Raw genomic sequence first — 23,753 nt, 5'->3', positions numbered from 1 at the left:
AAATCTTGTTCGATTTTAAACAGCTTTTAAATTCAATAATTTTGTTCATGCTACTTAAAATAAGATTTATAGATGTCGATAGAGGGATTGTTGTAATTCCCTTTGTTTAAACTTAGATCTTCGATTAGTTCAGCTAAGTAATTTTATGCATTTATAATTTTGATTTCTTTTTATTTTCAGCAATCTATATTTAAGAGCAGTTTATCTAAAGCTGATATTTTTCATTCTGCGTTAAGTTTAAACATTCTTGAATTTCGAATTTTTGAAGAATTTTGATCTTTTAATTAAATTATATTGTAATTACTTATACTAATACCATTTCTCGCACACTATATTTGCATTGCCTCAAGCAAGCCACCTTAGTGCAATAACGATTCCTATTACCCTCGCAGCCATAGTAATGCATTCGTTGGCAGCTGCGACTACTTGAATTGTACCACCACATCACTGGATTGGCATTGCTCTTGCAGTGGACCAAGAAGGAGCTTCCATGGCTGGGTTTGCCCAGGCAACTTTCTACTTTGGGTTTTCCTAAGCAAGTCCTTGCATAGACCTCGTAAAGCATCAGAAGAGTAATTACAAATTGTAGTTGCATGTTGTCGCAATCGGAAATGTCTGCTTAATTATAGTTAATCGACAAGCCTTATATATGGCAATCTTCTACACCAATGCCAGGTTAAACCAGATGTTTCACGAAGTGAGTCGAAGTCAAAATGTGTAGGCAATTCATTTAAGATTCGTAATAAACTAAAAATAGAAATTCAACATTCATTTTAGGCTAACCCAAAGTGAGAATTGGAAGATGGCGAAATCATATTGAAGATATATGTACATAGATACCACTTTGAAATAAAAATATACCAAAATAATAATAATAATAATAATAATAATAATAATAATAATAATAATAATAATAATAATAATAATAATAATAATAATAATAATAATAATAATAATAATAATAATAATAATAATAATAATAATAATAATAATAATAATATAATATAATAATAATAATAATAATAATAATAATAATAATTATAATTATAATTATAATAATAATAATAATAATAATTTGATTCTTTTCAACATATCTTCTTCCATATTGTCTTTTCCTGCGAATTTTCAATTGCGTGTTCAATTTGCCCCAAATTTTCACGTCGAGGTCTTTTCACACTCAACCAGAGTCAATGGAATCGGCAATCGAGTGTAGCGAATAATCTTGTAGCATACTTGGGGATATGCAAAGCTGTCACCAAAACGCGATTAAGATTGCAGCACCTTAGCAAGGCAGCGCACAATAACAAATCGGTCGACACGCCCAGCCCAAAAGTTTCAAGGACATTATTGGGCACGTGGCTTAATCCGAATCGAAAGAGAAGGTGAGGAGACAAGAGCGGGCGAGGGAGGGCAAAAAAGCAACCTCTAGCAAGCAACCTGTCCAAATGCCCGCTGGCAGGAAGCAGCAAGCTCACAATGTCCCCAGGTCCTTCTGTCCTCGACTTTCTCATTGTCGAGTGCGCCAAAATACAAATTAGAATTTAAATGAACAATGCAACCAGAGCGGAAGTGTGTGTGTGTGTATGTGCGGGTGTGTATGTGCGGGTGTGTGTGTGTGTGTGAGTGGGTGACATTGCACGTACTTGGCGTTGGACAGCAACAGCAACAACAACAATCGACAACAACAACACCAACAAGCCAGTGGCAATAATGTCATGCAGTACTTTGCAGCTATTTTTTTCCATCAAGATACTTTTTTTCTTTTTGCTCTTTGAGGTTATTTTGTTAACAAAGAACGTATAGAATAGAACAAGCAACTGTTAGATTCCCTACAATAATGTAAACTAAACAATTTGTAATTTATTTATTCATAAGTCTTGTGTTTATGTTTCAAACGCAAGCTATAAAGAAATCGTTTTTATTTTTCTGTCTGTCACAACAAAATGTATATATAATGCAGCAGACCTCTTTCCGTGTTTCAAGGTTACAGGGTATGCTAAAAGTTTAGGGATATTTGCGCTGAGAAAGAGAGTCGCTAAGTTAGCAAGAAAATGTCAAAGAGATAATGGAATTTCGCATATAAAATGGGTTAAAAGTGCGTTTGGAGTTTAAAAAGAAAACATTAGAGAGAAATTAAGTTATCCATTTGCGAATGAAGATATTATTTTAAATTTGTTTTAGCATACAATAATTTAATCTAAAATCAAAGTAAACTGGCTTATTTTATATTTCTGTATTGTATTATTAAAATCGATTATTATTAAGAAAGCACGACCACAAATGATTTTTATAACACGAATGAAATGCCATTGAGCTTTGTGCAGTAAATATTTGCATTTATTACACATTTGTTTATTTACTTAAATATTAATAGTTGTATTTGCAATTTATTTATTCATGTATTCGCTTATTGCAATTCGAATCATGGTTTGAATATTTTAATGCTTTTTCCTTAATAACAATATGAAAGTGCTTCGGGTACAATAACTATATGGAAATGAATGTAACATCACAAAGATAAAAAGTAAAACTTTAAAACCATTTTTTAGGATAATAATAGAATTTATTTTATATCTTTGCTTATAAAAAATGAAATTTATAAATAAAAAATCCATATTACACGTCAGTAAATTGGAAAATTTGATGACCAGCCGATGAATGTTCCATAACTTGCGCATGTGTATGTGTGAGGCAGGAAACGATGGGCTTAAGAGGCATTCTATGGCGACTCAATTAAATATTTAAAGGTGGGTAATTGTTGCGTGGTAAATGCCGGACGCCTTTTGCTTACCGCTGTCAAAGTGAAATTTATGAAAGCGAAATTCGTTTAATTAAAAACGTCAGACTGTCAAATGACAGTTGAAAAATGGCGGCGGTTATGGCAGCATAGGCAAAGGTGGAGCAGGAGGCGTAGTCGAAGTTGTTGGGCGTGGCACGTCAACCCACGTTGCGCCAAAAAATGATATTAATTATGGCATGTGGCGCACAAGAGAAAAACGAGAGTATAAAACCAAACCAAATTGTAAAGACGACGACGACATCGTCGACGTCGGAAAGGCCAATTTCGTGAATTTATTTATCCTTATTCAGTCTGTCCCTCTCGCTCTGACTAATGCTATCTTTCTGGCTGCTGTAAATGCCGTGCATTGAACTCGCAATCAGTGAGCAGCTAGAATGGGGGAAGAAGATGCCCATTTAGCATAGAAAACACATTTTGTTTGCTTAATAAAAGACAAACTCGCATTCACATACACAAACAAATAGAAGCACATACACACACACATACGTCTATATATACAGACGCACAACGGGGACAATCATGAGGCTGAAGAATGGAGCTGAGGGAATGCAGCCCGGCAGCGTTTAGCGTCATTTTAGAAGTGCGAAATGTTTGCTGCATGCTAAAAAATTAAATATTCAAATACAGCAGCCAGCTGCGAAAAAGAGAAAGCAAATGCGCAGCAGAGACGGAGATAGAAAGAGAGCGCTGAGAGACAGGCAAAGCACTCGAACTCGCACAAAACTTATGAAATGCATATGCAATGCGGTGCAGGCGACAAAAATCAAATAAAACACTTCAATTCAGAGTTGCTGTTCGTGTTAATAATAGTAAACCATAAATAAATATTTACTCCAGCAGCTAATGAAACACAAAATACGAAATTATCTTAATTTATTTGCAAATGATTTATACATGTACTTCAGATTTTGGTTTACACAATATTTGTTATCGGCCGTTTTATGATAATATCTGTTCATTGCCTGCCTGGCCGGTTATCGATACTTAAATACTAGACTCGCAGTTAACATACAATGTAACCGCAGTATTGACATAGCATTTTTTAGTATTTTGTGCAAGGGTCATCTATAGACTTCACACATGCATATGTTCATGCATTCATGCATGCATATTCTGAAAGTGTATTTTCTGAGGGATTAAAAAGTGCAACAAGTCAAAAGTGGTCATTAAAATGACTACAACTTGTGTTGTTCATTAGATGAATTGGTCAACCAAATAATGTAGAGTTAATGCTGTATGATTACGAAATTTAATTGTATTCTTAAATTTGCGATTATGATTGCAAATGTTTAACGCTTGCTCATTTGAAAACGTTTGCACAACTTTGTCGGCTGGCAATTACATACGAACACAAGTTATGGCGATGTGCATGAATGTGTTTATGGCCTGCTGCTGAATCTAGAGCAGTTAAAAGCCCAACGGTCCCCCTTCCCCAAGAGAGAGAGAGAGAGAGAGTCGAACTAAACTGGAGCCAGAGCTGGAGCCAGTGGCAGATGCTAAAACTGAATCAGAGGATGTGTTTAGAGTGGGTGTTGCCACACACAAGCACTTCGAGTTGTTGGACGTTCATCTGCTGCTGCTGCTGCTGCGTCTGGATGTGGCGGCTGTTGAAGTGTAATCAGCGGCACGGCGGCAATTACTGCAGCATATGCATGAAGTACTCACAGTTTGTAGTTTGCACTTGGGCTGCGTCAAGTCTGCGCTCTCTCTCTCTCTCTCTCTTCGCTGCCTATCTCTTCATCCTCTTTCTCGTTCTCTGTGTGCGAACATAAAAGTTGGTAAAACGCAGCACAATTTGCAGCACTGAGCGGATTTTCAAAATGCTAAATGCAGCAACAGCAGCAGCGGCAGCGGCAGCAGAAGAAGTAGCAGCTGCAACAACAGAACAGAACAGAAACAGAAACAACAACGGCAGCAACAGCTGCAGTGCATCATCAGTGGATTGCTGCGCTGTGCCACTGTGGCACAGCGTCAGTGGTTCCACGTTGCGGCTGCTGTTGACTTTGATGCTCTTGTAAACGGTGGGCGGGCGGAGGTGCTTGGGGAGGGGATGATGGCAACATCATTTTAATGAATATTGCGTTTACCGCTCTCAAATTGAATTTGTTGGCCCGAGCAGCGCTTAAAAGTAGGCAACGAAATTATACCACAAATGGGACAGCACAAGAGACCAGAGACAGGACATGTGCGAAATGTTTTAAAATCAGTTGACAGTTGCCCCCAAAATGCATTAAATATGTAATTAATTAATTATAATTAGTATACTATTTATATAGTATAAAGCTTGCAATATCCATTTACTTTAAAACAAGTCCTTAGCGATGAATGAAACCGATGTTAAAATATACAAACCATCTACAATACAAGAGTTCATATATCCATATCTATGTATGCGCTTTATAAACAATAATAATTAAAAACAATTTGAAATGGAAATATTTACAGAAATTATGTATGTATTTACATACTTTAAATTAATACTTTTTCTATTTTTCAATGATTAAAAATTTATTATATGTAGTCAACTATATTTCCCGTTGGGCTATTAAAAGTTAATAACATCTATATATTCGTAAATTTTTTAACAAGCGAAATTTTGAAGCTAGACATATATTGGTGCAAACAATAATAACTTTTTTGATTTCTGAAATTGGTTTGTTTCAATCGAATAAAAGATATCGAAGATATTTAAGAAATTCATTTGTGGGGGATAAAAACGGATCTTAGTAATTGGCGCTGACAATATACAATATTTTGTACTCTTTCAAATGCGGAATAAGTTGGCTAATAAAATATATGAGTTGAACACTTGACACTTTAAAAGTGTCTCTGGTTTACTTACTCTCATCGAGAAACTATTTTATGTTTATCTATTGCAGCACATTTCGTTAGCAGGTATGTTTCTGATTGGATTTCCATTATGTATCTAAGTGAATGCTATTCCGATTTTGGTGTTATATACAAACGCCATTGCACGTACTTATGTACATATGTATGTATGTATGTCCAGTGAGAATAGTGGAGAAACCTGCAAAATCGTGAGCAACTTCCTCCTTGGGAGAGGACAAACTCGAATAGAAATAGATTTTTTTGCTTGCTTTGCGCAGAAAAGCTATTCAATTTTTATTTTATTGAATAACTTCATGCATGCCAAATGTTTAGGTCATTCCGCAAGGAACTGCACAGAAAACGCACTCGAACACTTCGAGTGCGGCGAAGGACGATTCGTCGCAGCCATCCTGCAGAAATTGCTCTGTCAATAGCAGAAGCAGCAACTCCAAACGATTTTTATGGATACGACGGGCAGCAAATCGCATATTATCGCATCATGTTGCACGGCTCCCTGGTCCCAGGCAACGGTCTGGCGCTGATCATTAATCTTTACAAGCTGCCAATGTGTGCGCCTTTTTCGGACTTCAATTGCCGCTGCACGAACATTGCCTGCTGCCTCACCATGTGCCACGAGACAGAGTGAGAATGGGAATGGGAAACAGAGAGAGAATGTATGTGTGTATGTGTGTGTGGGTGTGGGTGCATTAAATAGCGGATAGAGTCCATTAGAAAAGCATTGAAGCACATTCTGTCGATTGCAGCCAGTCCATATCCTGACTCGCCGGATGTGCAGCTGCCAAAATGTTGTTCAAGTTGCCCCCGCTTAAAGCACTGCCTCAAAACTGAGTTTTCTTTTTTTTTGTTTTTTTCTTTTTTAAGTAGAGGCTCAACATTTTTATTTACGCCCCACCGCATGTGAATCTGCTTTGGGTATTAGGCGAAACAAAAAAAAAAAGATTGAATATAATGCAATGAAAGGAATTGCTAATGTTGTTGTTGATGTTGCCCTGCTTCAGTGCTTCAGTGCGGTTTTCTTTATGCCAGATTTTTGGCCCTTTTGCGTTGGTATTTTGTTTAATTATCCACATGAAAAGTCCTTAACAAAAAGTAGAAATTCCAAGCAAAAGACTTGACCCAGCACACAACACACAACCAACAGCAACAGCAAGAGCAACAACGCAAATGGAATCAAATTAACAGTAAAATAAAAGCAAAAATGCGTTAGAAATGTTTTTGGTCTGAAGTCTGCAAAGTGCGAAGTGCAAAAATGAAGCCAACTCAGAACAGATACCAAACAGCGAACAGAGCAGAAAAGAACAGAACCAAACCGAACAGAACAGAACAAAAATGAAAAATTCATATAAAATAGAATAAAGAGAATGAATGGGAAAGAAAAGGAGAACGAACTCTGGTATTTCGAGTGTCATAGCAAAAGTTGGAGTAGATTTTTTCGGTTACAAACTCAAAGCACAAAAAAGAGAGTGTGAGATGAGCTTTAAACGGCTTTGTATTTAACACATCTCTAAGAGCTTTAAGTCATTTCAACGAGTATAGCATATTTTTGGTATACTCGTATTACTCATACACTTGCACACAATGTATAATAAAATGTGAAAGCTGTAGCACAGGACGTAAACTTAATCTGTTTAACAAGTACAAACAAAGTAGATGCAAAAAAGTAAAGCTACTATCAAAAAATATATTTTGTTTTTGTCTTAAAAATTTTATAAAGAGTGCAGACCGTTGAAGTAGAATATATAACTAATAAATTACTAATTTACATTTTTATTCGAGATAATTCCCATTTTCAGTATTTTGTATACTTATTACATTAAAAATATACCAGAATGTCAACCAAGTCAATTAAGACTCTGCTGCAGCAATTGTTTTTTTTGCAATAAAATAATATTTTTAAGAAATTTTTAAAAATCTGATCAAGAATATACGTATGTATATATTTTATATACATTTCCTATAGTCACAACTTTATAATACCCTTTTACCCTAAGGTATATGGATAAACAAATTTATACTTTAAGTAAATTCATTTAAACGCTGCATTTGGCTTAATTTGTGGTAACAACAAACGCCAATATTGTGGATGTAATAACTTTGGAAAACTCTTCGCTTTTTTAACCTCTTTTGATTGGCAAATAGAACCCGCAAACCAAATAGCTGAAACAACAAAATAAATAAATAAAAGTTAAACCCACAGCATTTGTTTCAGTCTTTTTTTTTTTGGTTAGTACGTTTCGGTTCTTTTATCTATTGACAGAGATATTTGCATTTACGTTTTCTACTTTTTCGGTATTTTTGCATTCTACTTTGGTTCTTACAGTTCATTTAGGAAACGAGTAATCTGACAGGCAAAGAAAAAGAAAAAGAAGATGAAGTGAGGTGGAGAGAGGAAAAGTCGAAATTTAATTAAATCGACTTTCGTATGTCTGCTCTGTAATTATTTGCATACTTATATATTTATGTACTTATGTATGTATTTAGAATGCGCCTCAGTTGGTTTTTAATTTAATTACAGAATCCTTTGGCATATGGTTTTTGTTGTTGCCTCCAGGACACACTCACACTCACACACAAACACACACTCAGACAAAAAGAGAGAAAAGACAAATGTTTATGAGAGCATGGAAAGGCAGCAAAAGGAAATTCAATTAAAAAGCGCTTCTCAAATATTCATTATGTCTGATCTAATGTTGTTCTTGTCGTTCCGTTCTGTTCCGTTTCTACTTCTCCTCGCTTTTCGCTTGTTTAACTTGGAGTGGGTGCTGTTAATTAGCGCAGAGAAATCTGCTGCGGTTTTTTGTCTCATGAGCACATTTTGTGTGGGACTTTTATGAGTTTTGTATGCATAATAATAATCATATCAAGGAGCCCAAAACAGGAATAAAACTTGCCAAATGACATAGCAGTTGTCCCAACAGTTGCCACAAGGATGCTGTGAAAGATGTGGATAGATAGATAGATAGATAGATAGAGAGAGAGAGAGAGAGAGAGAGAGAGAGAGAGAGAGAGAGAGACAGCATGCGGATAAGCGACTGGCATTGTGAAAGTTGTGCCATGTTTTATGGGTAAAGTTGTTGCTCAAAAACCACTTGAAACAGCTCACAAATTTTGGTTGCTGCTGTCGCTGTTTGCTGGCATGATGAAGTGTCATGAAATTTAATCAATTTATTAGAAACGTGCGACAACAGCAGGCGTTTTAGCTCATAAATAACGCTCTGGCTAAACTAAAAATGTGACAATGCCAAAGTGCCAAAGTAAATAACAAACAATGAAAATGCAGTAATACCAAAAACAACATACGCACTCCCAAGCACACACACACACACACACACATATGAACATGACGAAGAGATCCGCAAATAAAGTTTCATTGTTTGGCAACAGCTACGCGATTCCTTCACAGCCGCATCCTGTGACTCCTGCGATGCCAGCAACTCCATTTCGTTATCCACTTTACTTCACATTATGTGTGAAAGCAGAGACCAGAGAACTAAACTGACATGTATGCTCATGTCAGTATACTCTATATAAGGAAGGAAGGATTAAGCGCAAAATAGATCGATTTCACATAGAAGATAAATCGAAAATAAATACACCGAAATAAATAAATAAATCTAGAAATTCAGTTTTATTTTGTCAATGTTAATTCTAAAAGAGTTCTAATTGAAAAACTTCATTCCGCATTTCACAAAAGCGCACATATATGAATTCTATCAAGTATTTTGTTTCTGCGAACTCTTAGTTCTAAATTTAAATCATTTTTCAAATTATATTTCACTGAAATTTTTAGCTAAATTTATACAGATAAGATAATTTCGAAATTATATCGCTATTTTTCAATTTACAATTTTTTTTTTGTAGTTTTTTTTTCAGTGAACATTGTGCCATGAAATTCTATATAATATATAAAGTTGTAAGTATTATAACAATAGTATGTATTACAATAAGTTTTTCGCTAAGTCAAATCAAAATCTCAAAATAAATGTTATTAAATGTGTACACGATTTCAGCAAATCTTCATTCCCAAATATCGTTGGCTAAGCAACTAATTTTGTCAATGTAATTGACACTTGGCATTTGGCATTTGGAAAATACCAACAGCTTTGAAATAGTTGTGTTACCCAGCCAAAATGAAGAGGTATGAGAGGCATTTGTAACCCGTACGCAAAGAGTCGGGCAACAGAACATTCGAAATTCTTTACAAACTGCGCTGCTACGCACGTACAGACTAAACGCCTTTTCGTTTCTTTCGTTTCCCCCTCAACCCCTTCTCCTCTTTGGCTGTCTATGCCCCTCTCCTTCTGGCTGCCTTATTTCGCTGCTACGCGCATTTATCAGAATCCCCCTCGACGCCGACACCGACACTGCCTTCGCCACCGCCACCGCAATGTCAAAGCCAACTCACACCTCGCCTTCACCCCCCGGTCCTGACTCCCCGCCACCTGACCAGAGGCAACGTTTTGCACCATTATTGTTGGCAACTCACAGGCAAAAGCGTTTATAAATTTATTGTTTTCTACGCGTGTACTCAAGTGTTGCTGCGTGTTTCTGGCAACAAATTGGCCAACAAGAGGCGCCAACGATACCAACCAACAACAGCAACAACAGCAACAACTGCAAAGTTAGCTTACAATTTGGCTTTTGGCCACTCAACTCGTTGCGGTGACGCATTTTATCATAATTATATTAACACGCCGAGAGCGTCTATAGTTTATGTTTATGGCCTTTCGGGCGCATAAATTTTAAAGCTAGCATCGCCGAAAAGTAGGCAACATTATTGTGTGCTGCCATAAGCTTTAATTCATGAGTTAGCAAGCAAACAGCGAGCTGGGAAAGTTGATGTGGAACTCGACTAAGCGATGACCTCGATACTCTGGAAGTGCAGTGTTAAAATCAATAACTTCAATAATTTGCAGTATTTATTGTTTTTGAAAAATATATTAACTGAGCAATGACTTTATCATAATTTACTTTATCTGGCTTTTTTTCTTTGATTGACTACGTCACAAGAATGTGTAAAGATAAGAAGAAAAATGACTACAGGTCAATTTGTCATTTCTACTTAAACCGATTAACCTAGCGAAAGACATAATGTAGGGAACAAAATAGATCATTTGTAGAGGAAAAGATTTTTTATGATTTTCAAAAGTGTTCAATACGTTCCATATTGACAGCTCATTAAAAAAACATTAATATGTTATGCCTCCAACTCTCTGTTAACACTTAACAGATTTATGTTAGCATAACATCTGTAAAGTCTATACAGTTGTTGCAACCGAAAGTTTAGATTCTGAATTTTTGAGGTGACTTTTGTTATTAATATTATGCGTTAAAAGCACATTTGATAAAAAACAAACACTTCTGAATATTGATTCAGCATGTTTCTACTGCAAGTTAAATGCAATTAACTGTTGAACTTGTGATGCAGTGCAATTTGGCAAACACACATGCTCGACCCTTGGCTACAGAGTATTAAGCTAAGAAATCATTGTTAAAATTATTGTGTAACTATGTCCTTAAATGAATATGAATCGAAATAAGTTTTTCGCTGTGTTGTGATAGTACTCTTTTCTTCCTGTTGTACTGGTTCAATACTTAATATAAATATTTCAGTATTTCGAATTATTATTTATTACTCTTGGAAATGCATTCTCAGTGCAATACCTCAAACACTCCACAACACACAACACTTGGCTACAGGGTATAAATCAGGAAAAAATTAATGCATAGCAGCAGCTGCACGAACAGCAGAAGCTACAATTGTGAGTGGGGCTTGGGTTTGGGTTTGGGTTTGGGTTAGTGTTTGGGTTGTAGGTTCAAAAGTGCACACATGACATATTATTATTTCCTCAGTGTGGGTGTAAATGTGTGTGTGAGTGTGTGTGTGTGTGTTTCTGTTGTTCTTTTTTGTCGGTGCAAAATTCATTTCGCGCCACATGCGCATATGGCACAGGCCCAGACCACAGCAGCAGCAACAGCAAAGCTTTCGAGAAGTCGAAGAGGGGCAACAGCATCTGTGTGGCAGCCAAGTGAAAGAGCCAAGATACACACACACACACACGTGGGCATAATTAAAAAAGTATTTTTTATTACGAATTTGAAGCTTGTAACAGAAGGCGTAAACTCATATTTAGGCCAAATAATATGTGAAGTAACCATAGTATAAAATTAAATTACAATTAAATTCATTTAATTTTATTGCTGCCAACTCACTGAGCACTAGACAAGAGAGCCCAGAACATTGTGTGAAAACATAATCACAAAATGAAATGCGAAATATTTGTGGGTGGAAGCCTCGTGGTTTTGTTGGTTACTCCGAACTTCTCTGTTTCTGAACTGTTTCTGGTAGCAGCACTCAATTAAGCACAATTGAATTATAATTTGTTGCCCGCTGCTGAACTTATTCGCTTCGTAAGTGGTAAACATGGTCAAGAGCCCACAGTCGAATGGAGTGCAAAAACTTTTAGACCCACATAACTGTGAGGAGGGAATCTTAATTAGCCCCAACTGAAATGCTTGACTCTCTAACGGGAAATGAAATTCTCGCTGAGATACTTATGAGTAACTGGGAAAGGACATTCATGAATACGTCCATGCAAAAAACTTGGCACTTTAATCATAAAATTTTGCGAAATAACCTTTTTCTTGGCAACGCATAAAAAGTTGAAGATTTTTTTATGATTTCAAGAGAAGTAAAAATACTTAAGACATTAAATGTGCATGCTATGAAATTGAATCTAAATGTTTGTAAATATGAATATCAGCACGCAAGATGCCCTGCAATTTTCTTATATAATATATTTTGTTTGAATTTAAAATTATTCAAAATATTTTTGAATACCATTGAATTTAATAGTATATTTCTAAATTTCATTCATTTCCGTTTACGTCTTTAACTTAAATGGAATCTAAGTTAGCTTACTCTTTTCCTTATTGGTCAATATTCAAAGGGTATCGCAGGCAACAAAAGTAGCTGGATGAAAGTAATACAATATGCTAAAATCCGAGTGAAACTCGCCCATATTCCACATGCAAACAGAATATAAACCAAAGGAGATCTCTAAATGCGGCCACTTAAAGCCGTTTGGTTTCGCAAAAAGCAGCATAGAATTTATGCGTATGCTGATGTTAGCAGCTGGCGGCAAACCCGATACTTTTATGGCCAAGTCGCGAGATGTTTTACGCTTTAAGATATGCACAATGCGAGTGCCGTGAATTGATTATGCTCTACACAAACACACACACACACACAACAACAACACATTTTGTTTGCTTGTGGATGCCAATAGCCGGAAAAGTGGCGAGCCGTAACCTTATCTCTGCCACAAGCGTGGCAGCGGGGCATGTTGCCAGAAGTTGCCTCGCCGCCAACCCCGCTGCAAAGCATCCCCTGAAAGCAATGAGCATTGAACTGCCGACTTGGCACTTTTACTTATGACGTGTAAGCGGCTTCAAACAGTTTATACGATTTGTTTCCTTATTGGCGGCACGTGCCATCGGCCGACACTAGAAACTGAGTCGCCATTTAAAGCAGCTCAATGCAGGGCTTCATGTTGAAGTTCTCCTCTCTCCTCTCTCCTCTCTCCTCTCTGTCTCTGTTGAGGCGTGTGAAATATTATGAGCCAAGGCAAAAGCCTCTTTCATACAGCAGAAACTCATTACCAGCGAATAGCGAACAGCAAGCAGCGACTTATCGGTGTCTGGAATATGGGTTTATCTAACGATGAGACGTCCCATTTGTGATGGACAGCGAGCTGAAGCTGAGCTGAGCTGAGTTGAGTTGAGTTGAGCTGGACAGCCGCCAGCAATTTAAAACTCTTGCTAAATTGTCTCAAATTTCAGCTGCTGTCGTCGGACGCATTCATTGTCTCTGAGTGACATTAACTCGCATTTTTCTATCTTCCAGCATTTTTATGTAGATTTGCCACTTAAGTGGCAAGCAGCATTCTCTGTGAAAAAGAAGGAATGAACGAAATACACAGCCAATCACCAATTGCCAAATAATAAAAACCAACTTAGGGAGCATAAATAATCTTTTATGTCCTATGTGCTCGGCAATCAACGTGGCGGCAAATTAACTTTAGAACTGATTTTCCAATAGATGGATACAACAAAACCAAAAACCAAAACAAAAGAGAGAAAAGTTTATTAGACCGAAAAACGATTGATGACAATCCTAGAGAGATAATAAAATTGCAAAGGCAGACTGTCATTTTATACTGCATTCCATTTTCACAAATGATTTAACCATGGGTATATTAGCTTTGCTATATGATGAGATTGAATTTTAGAATAAATGCAGATTGTACTATACAAATTATTTTTCGGACCGACAGCTACAACAATCCTTTAATTTTTAATTATCAGTTTGAAATAAATAAATAATAAATTGTTTCCCTATATTCGATATATAAATACAAAAGTAAGAAAGAGATTCCCGCTACCCATTTCAATAAAAGCATGTTCTATTAATAAACCCCATTATTATACTGAAAAAATACTAAAATATACCAAGGGCTATATTATAGTACTATATTCGAAATATAACATTGAATACAAAATACAATCTAGATTTGTGGCAAACATTTTTAAAGAAATTTGATCTGTGAGCAAAAATAGAAAGTACTGTAAAAAAAATTTAATCTCAATTTGATATACTCTCTGAGATCTAGGCATTAATACGGACGGACGGACAGACAGACAGACGTACACCTTCCTACCCTATGGGTAGTAGGTATACAATTTTATAATATCTGTACAAAATCAGCAAATTTTAAATCATTTTCGACTTAAATGCGAATTACGACTTAATCCAAAACAGTCAATTTGGAAATAACTTAGTCTAAATCATAAATAACATTTTTAATTAAATTTCATACATTTTCCCTTATAATCGAAACCGCTTTATAAAGCAAAGAATAATATATTATTTCCTTTAATTTATATTTATTTATTTTGATTAATTTATACAATCGATAAGACAAAACTCACGAATGCTGAGAGAAAGTAATTGTTTCGTATTATTTACGGCACTTTCAAGTTCTAACGCAAAGGATAATTGCAAGCGCGACAGCGGCCACGCCCCCTTGTTGCTGATTTGGCGAAATAAATTAAGTCAATAGCTGGCACGAGGCACGGGCAACCCAAAGCTGATTTAGGAAACTGAAACGAAACTGCAACCACATCGAATTGATTTGAGCAATTTGAAAGAGCGCAAAATTGTGCGCTGTAAAATGCAATTGGTATTGCGGAGAAATCCCCCCACACTCCACCTCAGCTTACCTCATATCCGCCATCTAACCAGCTAAACTCGAGTCAGGCTCAACCTCAACCTCAGCCTCTCGCCTCACTAACCCACCAACCACCACCCAGCAACATTCTAACCGGGCTATTTAACCACCCCGGCAGTAGCCATCGACATGAGCTGCATGCGAAATGGCAACGCGCGAGAGCCCAAAAGCAATATCAAACTCGAAGCGAGCCAAATATTCCGAGTGTATAGTATATCGGAGATATATTCGCATTTGCAACCACTGGCAAACATTTTTCTGCCAGCATCATCCAGTCAATCAAACCACGCTCTACGAATTTCGAATCCCCTGACATTGCCTCCTCCTCTTCCTCCTTCGGTAACTCGCATGAATTCATTCGAATTGTTTGCAAAACATAGAAAAAAAAACTAATGAATTTCTACTCCGGCGTGGTTTGATTTTAATGAGTACACCAATTTTAATCACAACAACAATAATCGCCAATAAGTGTTGAATTGGAGAGTAAAAGTGGATGACGAAGGAGGGGAAATCAACTTTTATTTTAACTATCCCAATTTAAGAGCGACTTAAAATAGTTTTAAAGTTTTATTCAATTTTCAACAAATTCGAACCAGCTTTCAGTTTTAAATATTTTAAAATTCGCCTGAAAATGAATGACATTTTATATTTATAAACTATTCTAATTTAAGATCAGTGCAACATATTGTCAAATTCAATTTCAAGAATAATCAACGTAGATTTTTAGTTTCAAAATTCTTTTTAAATTGAACACAATAATATTTTCAGATTCGTATTCATTAAGGTATTTTCCCATAATGGATGCTACAAAATTGATAATTTGTAAATATATTTCCATATAATTAATGTTGAGCAGAGAAGATATGGGCAGACTTGAAAAAACTTGAGGCTACCGTTGTAGAGTTTTAGTTTTCATAATTTCATGGTGTGGGCGATCGATTTTGAGTCATTCATGCCGAAAAAATGTCAAAATTTTTCAAAATTCAAAATTTCGAAAACGAAAATTTTTTTCGAAAAATTAAAAGATGGGCAAACATGGGCAAACGATTTTAAAGCGATTTCCGTAAAAAATTTTTGAAAAAAAATTTTTTTGAGTTTAAAGCTATAAAATTGAAATAACAAAATATTTTCGGAAATGAACTTTTTCTGCTTTAGAGACTAGATTATTATTATAGATTATTTCCCCAGTTCTATAAAAGTACTTTTTAAAGGCAATATTTTTCGTGTGTATTTGAAACAAAACCGAAACTGATTAAAATACGTAAATTACAAAAAAAAAATATTTCCTTCACATTTTCATATTTTTTAAGGTAATTAGTACTATAAAAGTCTATATGCTCTCAAGTGTCAAGTAGTATGAAATAGATGCACAATTCAAATTAGCAAACATTAAAGTAAACTGTGAGAAATTCAAATAATCCATAATAGAGAGTTACAAGAGTTTCAAAGTCATTCGAGTTAATAATCCCTTTGCCAGAAAGTTTCCAACTATGAACTATTCAATTATTTGTTGCCACAAACGTTAAAGGCACCTTAATAGTAGCAAAGTTCTGTGGTTGGGGAAGTCGATAGACTTGTATAGTAGCAACGACAAGAAACATGCGTGCGGTCTAATTGGCAAGAAATGAACGCAATAGACGTGTATAAACGAGCGAAACTTCGACAGTGGCCAAACAATTTTTAACCCTAATTGCACGAGAAAAAAAACCTCGCACATAACTGGGCCAATAAAAAGAACTTGAAATCAACTCGATATGGTTGCCCTGGTTGTTGTTGCTGCTGCTGCTGCTGTTGTTTTTGTTATCGCTAAATTGGGGTTTCTATTAAGCCCCAGAAATTGTGACAAAATGTTGCCGAATGCGGCAAATGAAAGAGGGGGACTGGCATAATATGTTTGTATATCGTAGCATATGAAATTCGCACATCATGAACTAAGATATGAAAAGTTAATAAGAAGGAGCAGGAACGTGACAGGAAGCCATGGGGCAGCTGTGGCAACCAATTCACTTTGAAGTTGTGCACAACCAAACCGACTTTTCTTTGCTTACAGCTTGAGGTTGAGGTGCGAAAAGTTTTCGTTGTCGAGGGGCATCGAACTTGATGGCATTGGTTTTGGCTTTAGCTGTAGCTGTGGCAAATAATATCAAGGGAGTGAAATAAAAGTGTGGAATATGTTGCCCAATTGATTTCTATTTGCTGTAAGTCAATTGCAATGCCATAAAAGTTCAACAAACACATGTAAATGTCATCAATGTGCGAAAAGCTAATCATAAACACTTGCCAAGTAATACAAGAAATCTCACGTATTCGTAGTAAATTTTAATACTCAGGTCGAAGTGCGTAAGTTTGCTAGTTTATCCATTGAGAGTGTCGGTTTATTTTCAATCAGAATGAATTGATTCTATGAATAGTTTGTTCTTCTATTAGTTGTCTACGATTTTTTTCAACTTGCCTTGAATATGAATGTGTTGATTATTTGTTGGAATTGAGGTATTTCAAATATTTTATGCGACTGGTTTTGAATATGAATGTCCTAATTATTTCTTGAAATTGAGATACTTTAAATAATGTAATAGATATCCAGATCAAATAATTCCCATGCTTTACATAACAAATAATGTTTTTTAGTCTTAGTCACTTATTATTAATACTAATTTAATGGCAAGAAATTAGCAACACTCAACAGAGATAACCTTTTGCCTCTGGAATCAGTCGTAACAGATTCATGATAATCAACTGTCTATATTTTGTAGTATGAGCTGATAGCGTGGGTCGTTCTCAGCTTGTTTATCTGTGGAGCAAGCGCTTCCGAGAACATCATCAGCATTGATGATAGTAGAGGAAGAGGAGGAGGAGAAGGCGGAGGAGGAAGACGACTGCCAAAGCTATGCTTGGCAAGTGCCAAATGCAGCTTCCAACCGCAGATTAACTCGCAGCCATCTACCACATGAAATTTACTTTAGAGACAGAGACGGGAAGAGTGAGAGCGAGAGCGAGAGCGAGGAGCAAGATACGGAGATAGATAGAGATAAAGAGCGAGAGCGAAAAGCACCAACGAGGAGCAATTAAATGCGAAAGGAAAAACTTTCCAACGCTTCGTAGAGAAGCGAAATTCACAGTGGGCGCCTGGCAACTGCGTAAGTATGTAAATGTGAGCTTATGTGAAAGTATGTGTAGTATATGTCTGTGTGTGTGTGTGAGTGTGTGTGTGAGTAACTTGGATGAGAGTTGCCAGCCTTCTAATGACTGCACTACACGTACTACACGGGGTACGCCTCTCACAACTAGCGTTTGGAACACATGTAAATACAGTACAGTGGAGCTTCCTTAAACTAAATAATTACCATAAGATCGCCACTTTATAAAAACTTATAAATAGAACAAAAATAATACTTTATTGAGACATAATTCTTGAAAAATCATAAATTTGTAATATTCTATTAAATAACTTCATATTTTTACTTTCATTTCATTATGTTAAATATAATTGTAGGAATTATCACAATATTTATAATTTATGCAGAAACTTTTAATTGTGTGAATTTAGGTTTACGACACGCAATTTCATTTATTTTTGTTTTTTGTATATATAGAATTTTTGTAATTTATATACACCTTTGTATTATGCCAGCCCCATTTACCAAATAGTAAAAACAGTTCAAATGTAGCTTCAAGAATATTTTATTTTCACAACAGCGCTTTTTCGCTATCTGCAAACAAGTAAAAGGGAACACATGGGTATAAAGAAGAATGTGGAAACAAAAGCTCGTAGGCAGAGAGAGGACAAGGAGAAAAGAGATTTTTCTCTTTAGAAGATCTTCTTGGTTCTATCCTTCTCACACAACACAATGTTGCATGTGCGTATCACTTTTGTATTTGCCACACTATTTTTGTTTTTTTTACATAATTTAATCTATTACAACTTGCAGTGCTAACATAGTTCGTTTAGCTTAAAGTGTTTCATCTTCTAGCAACTACTTTTACTCATATTAATTATTATTTACAAAATTGCCAATCGCTTTTATTTATAGCGTAACTCTGGATCGTGCAACTTTATCTGATGATTGTCTGCAGTACACATAATTGTAAAGTGGCTTGCTTTATATGTATGTATGTGTATATCGTGAAGCTTTCGCTTTTAATTGTCCATGCGTCCGGCTCAAGCGCCAACGCAGGCTCTGACCTGACTCCAACTGTAGGTGTGCGTAGGTGTATGTGTGTGTGTGTGTGTGTGGGAGAGTGTGTATATGGAGGAGTGTTATTAACAACTTTAACATCAATTTGGTGTGCCCTCAAACATGCTCCAGCCGCTGTAGCCAATGTTGTTGTTGTCGCTGCTGCTGTTAATCTTATGGTAAAATGTCGTCTGCGTTGCCGCACGACTCCATCGCAAACACATACACAATAAGAACACACACACACACACATTTGCATTTGCATGCTTATGGCTTCATTTTAAAGTGGAGAGCGACGAGGACGAAGACGAGGACGAGGACGAGGACGATGACAACGCATTTCCTTTTGTCCTTTGCACATAAATTTATTAATTGTTGGCATTCTCTCTGCGTTAATTGTTTGCGTCCGCCACTTCAATTAATGAAGTCTTTCAAGAATTGTTGTCGACTCCAACTCCCACCAATATAATGCAGCACAATGTAAGCAAGTTGTGTGTGATGTGAAGTGATGTGTTGTGTTGTGTTGCGTTGCGTTGTGTGGGTTGCACAAAAAAGGAAAAATCAATTTTAAATTAGAGCACAATGAGCTCATGTCGTGGAGCACAACAAGGATGAGTGAGGCACCAACATTTTTGCTGACCAGCTTTGTCGTCAGTCGCAGGCGGCAACAACGCGCCTCCCACATGACAGTAAAAGTAGCTATAGCTATAGCTGTAGCTGTAGCTGTGGCAATAGCAAACAACAAGCCAGAGGTCAGGTGAGACACAGTCTGTAGCCTGGGGGACTGTTATTGAATCGAGTTACATGTCAAAAGAAGCAAACGCCAGTGGCAAAAGTGGGCGCTACAAGCGAGTAAACAACAATAAAGCGAAGACAAACAAAAGCGCAACAAAAGCACAGGACGAGCACCAAGCATATAGGATACAATGGGGAGACAGCAGCAGGCAAGAAGGTGGAACAGGAGACTCGACTCGTCTCGCCTCGCCTCGCCTCGACCCCGACACGACATGATGAATGGGAAGCGTTGCTAGACAATTTTTCAATTTGAATGGCACCCAAAATTGGGGCTGGCGACATTTTGTGCTACGGCGCATTGCAATCGATCGCTGCAAGTTGCAATTTGCTGCCCCACTGCGTTTAGCATGGAAATGCATGGAAAATAAAGCAATTGCTCGACAACTATCTAACATTTCACTACTAACTAGTTTACACACAAATTATCGATTTCATTTATTAATTTTATTGTAAACACACAAATATATGTCGATATACAGCCAGCAATATTCATAAGTTATCCAAATAGATAGAGAAGCAAATATTTTCTAGCTTAGCAAATTTATTCGTCGATGGTTATCAAACTTCCATAAGTCAAATACTCTGCACATAACGTTATTATTAAGAAATCTATTAATTCACCTTATACGACTTATACGACTTGTGACGAACTATTAAGAGAAGTTTGCGAACTAGAAGTTTACTGCCGCGCTTACTACAATATATGCTAAGATTCAGGTGTCTCTAAGTAATACAAAAAATGTTTGTATTTTTTTATTTTATTGATAATTCCAACGATCCTATCAAATATTTGCTCAGCCTCTAATCAGAGCAATTTTATATCGGTAAGACAGTTAACTGCAATTTTTCATTAAAAGCATTCTTCATTCATTATTTTTGCAACTTAACAACTACATTACGATTAACTGCATCTTTTCATACAAAATAAACTTGTCTTACATTATTTTTGCCATTGCAAAAGTTGTTGTGCATTTAGCTGCAGATGTGACCAGCAATAATCCGTAATATGCACTTATACGCACTGCATTTAAGTTAAACGAACTGCTTTTAACGATTTACACCCAATTTTCTGCACATATCTTAGTTGTGCAAGTATCGACACTACACTGCACATTGTCACCAAGCCATAACACCCTCCTAGACCATCTAAGTCCCGGGTATTATATGATTATAGTATTGTTTTACACTTACCGCTTGCCCTTAAAGGCCAGTAAATACTTCTTGTTGGCCGGGAAATTGTTGGACTGCACAGAGCCCGTGGCGCCAGCACGGAGCGGAAACTGTTTGTGGAACAACGGAATGCTGACATCGAATCCATGACGCATCTGGAGCACACTCATGCTGGCCTTGGCCAAGATGGCTTCGCCGGCATCGAAGCCCAGCGAGTGTTCCGCGTAGTCTGGCCAGGTGCCCGAATACAGATTGAAGATGATATGATTACGTCCATTATTCCAATGCGAAAGACGCGCCAGACGCGATGGCACATTCCGCACATAATCCTCGGAGAGCGAGTCACGGTCCAGCGTATCGATGCCCAGCACAAAGAGGCAGGCGGCGGCGGGATCGCTGGTGTGATAACGTGATTCCTGTATGGCAGTGAGTATCTTCTGATAGTTGGCCGAACTCGGTGGTGCGGCACCTAGCGAATTGAGTGGCTCCGGCGGGTAAACATAGACTAGGAATTGATCGTAACACTTGGTGAAGTCAAAGCACGTCTCCATGCGGCATGCGGCAGCAACAGCTGGCTTCTTTTTGCTGGCAGTCTGTGGGGCATTGGAGTCATTGGACAGCGGCTTGCGATGCTCGTAGCCCATGAAGCTGGGCAGCTGAGCATAGGGTTGGACGCCACCATCTTTGGCCGATTCGTGTTGGGCGCGACGCGGGCGATGTGGCGCCACTTTCAGCCGATAGCCACCAAAGTAGCAGTAGGCGAGAAATGCGCACGAGACAAAGACGAGTATGTAGCGTTTCTTTGCCTGCATGCTGACCAAGTGTCCAGGGGTGTTAAGGGGTTAAGCCGTAAAGCCGTAGAGCCGTTAAGCAGAAGAGTGCTGGTGAGGCGAATTAGTGATTGATTGGTGCCCTCTAACTTGATTTGCTAATGATTTGTATAATAAGTTTCGACGGGTGGTGGGAAAGGTGCGGAGAAGGAGGAAGCGAGCGCAGCTTCTAGAGTCTTTGTTGCCTTTAGTCAAGGCGCATTTCGATTTTGTGTTTTGTTATTGTTGTTTTGGTTTTTGCTTTTGCTGACTAGCAAGAGCAGCGCTACTCTCTCGCTCTCACTCTAACTTTCCTCTCTCCGTGTTGTTGTTCTTGTTATCGTTGTTGCTGCTTTTGCTCTTGCTGTTGTTGTTGTTGTTGTTGTTGCTACTGTTGGTGTCTGCGACGTCTTTGCGCGCGACTTTTTCATACACATTTCACTTGCATAAATTTTGCACACACATAATAAACGTTAAACGCCACTTTCTGCTTATTTTTATTCAATTTGTAATCATATATTTAAGCATTTTTCGCATATCTATATTCTCCATTTGAAGGCGCGACGAATTCGGCATCGACAACGCTGGCGACTGCGACCGCGACGGCGACTGCGACGACCACGACGACGACGACCTGCAAGCTAGCATAATTTATGCTCTTAACCATTAGGGCAACGAGTGCGACAACATTGCACACCGAATTTAACCACTTTAGCACTTAAACTAATAATAAATATAATTAATTTGTTTTATAAACAATGCGAACGAGACACAACGCAACACGAAACATTTTCAGCAGCGGAGAGCCACTGATTGAGAGAGTGCACCAAGAGAGAGCACGAGAGAGCGCGCGTTAACCAACTGTCAAAACATTGCCAGAGTTGCCAAGCACTGCCAGCGTCTTCTGCAGACGTTAACTTTTAAACAATTTTCAAAAAACATACTATTTGCAAATATTGGTATTACGTTAATTTAATGTGAGTGCGTTTTTTGATATATTTTGCTTATTTTTATTGTCTCACTGTGGTAGAATTTTTGTTGAACACGTTCTCTTTTTAGTGCAACACACGTTGCACACACTTACACTAGCTGCTGTATAATATGTAAATTGATTGACGCTTATCTTAATGCGTGCTCCTCTTGGATGCGATTTGATAGCTCGGCGTGTACTGGCACTGACATGCTAATGCCTTTGGCCAGCAAGCCTCGCTTGGAATAGCATTCTTTTGGCTACTGGAAGAATGATTGGACATGCGCCTTGCGCAAAGCGCGCGCAATATTGTGCGCACGCAATTAGGTGGCAACGCCAGACACAACTAGCCGAACAGCTGTTCACTGCTGCTGCTGCTGCTGCTGCTGCGATTCAACAATTCTACGTTTGTTGTTGTCATTCATGATGCGTGGTTGTTGTTGCATTTATGTGTGTGTGTGTGTCTAGGTGTGTGGGCAGTGGGTGGAAAGTGCATTTCCCTGGAGCGTCATATGTTTATCAAATATAATTACACAACTACATAATAATTATTGTTTGGCCGCATCGATTACTTTATTGTGACGCCAAATACACGATTTAAATGGCAACTGCATTTTTAATTACACACAAGGGATTCTCTTTCCTACTGTTGTTTTTTGTTGCTGTTTATTTTAATTTATTATTGCAAAAGTAATTACCAAGAGCAAGTAGAACGCACTAAACTAATTATGCTGTATGCGAAAAACAAGCACAAAATATTTTTTTGGCCATTGCCTGGCCTCGCATCCGCATCCGTCTCCGGCTGTGACTCCGGTTGCCTTTTTGGCCGCGCAATTTCCCGTTACAAACGCGTTTAGACTGGAATTTCAATTATGCACAGGAATGTCGTCCACT

The 23,753-nt window shown here is 37.4% G+C and overlaps 1 protein-coding gene across 1 annotated transcript in view; it reads right to left on the bottom strand.

Annotated features, from left to right (window-relative positions):
* Positions 1 to 22,866, bottom strand: part of LOC133841677 (exostosin-1) — an 81,450-nt gene extending 58,584 nt beyond the window's left edge. Inside the window, exon 1 of the mRNA XM_062274321.1 lies at positions 21,102 to 22,866. Coding sequence (XP_062130305.1) covers positions 21,102 to 21,892 — 791 coding nt within the window. The 5' untranslated portion in view covers positions 21,893 to 22,866. The remainder of the gene's footprint in view (positions 1 to 21,101) is intronic.
* Positions 22,867 to 23,753: the final 887 nt, after the last annotated feature.

This window comes from Drosophila sulfurigaster, chromosome 3 (assembly GCF_023558435.1).
Source record: "Drosophila sulfurigaster albostrigata strain 15112-1811.04 chromosome 3, ASM2355843v2, whole genome shotgun sequence".
In the NCBI taxonomy this organism is placed as follows: Eukaryota; Metazoa; Arthropoda; class Insecta; order Diptera; family Drosophilidae; genus Drosophila; species Drosophila sulfurigaster.
Note: the sequence above shows the minus strand (reverse complement) of the source record. Positions and strands in the feature narration are given on the sequence as shown.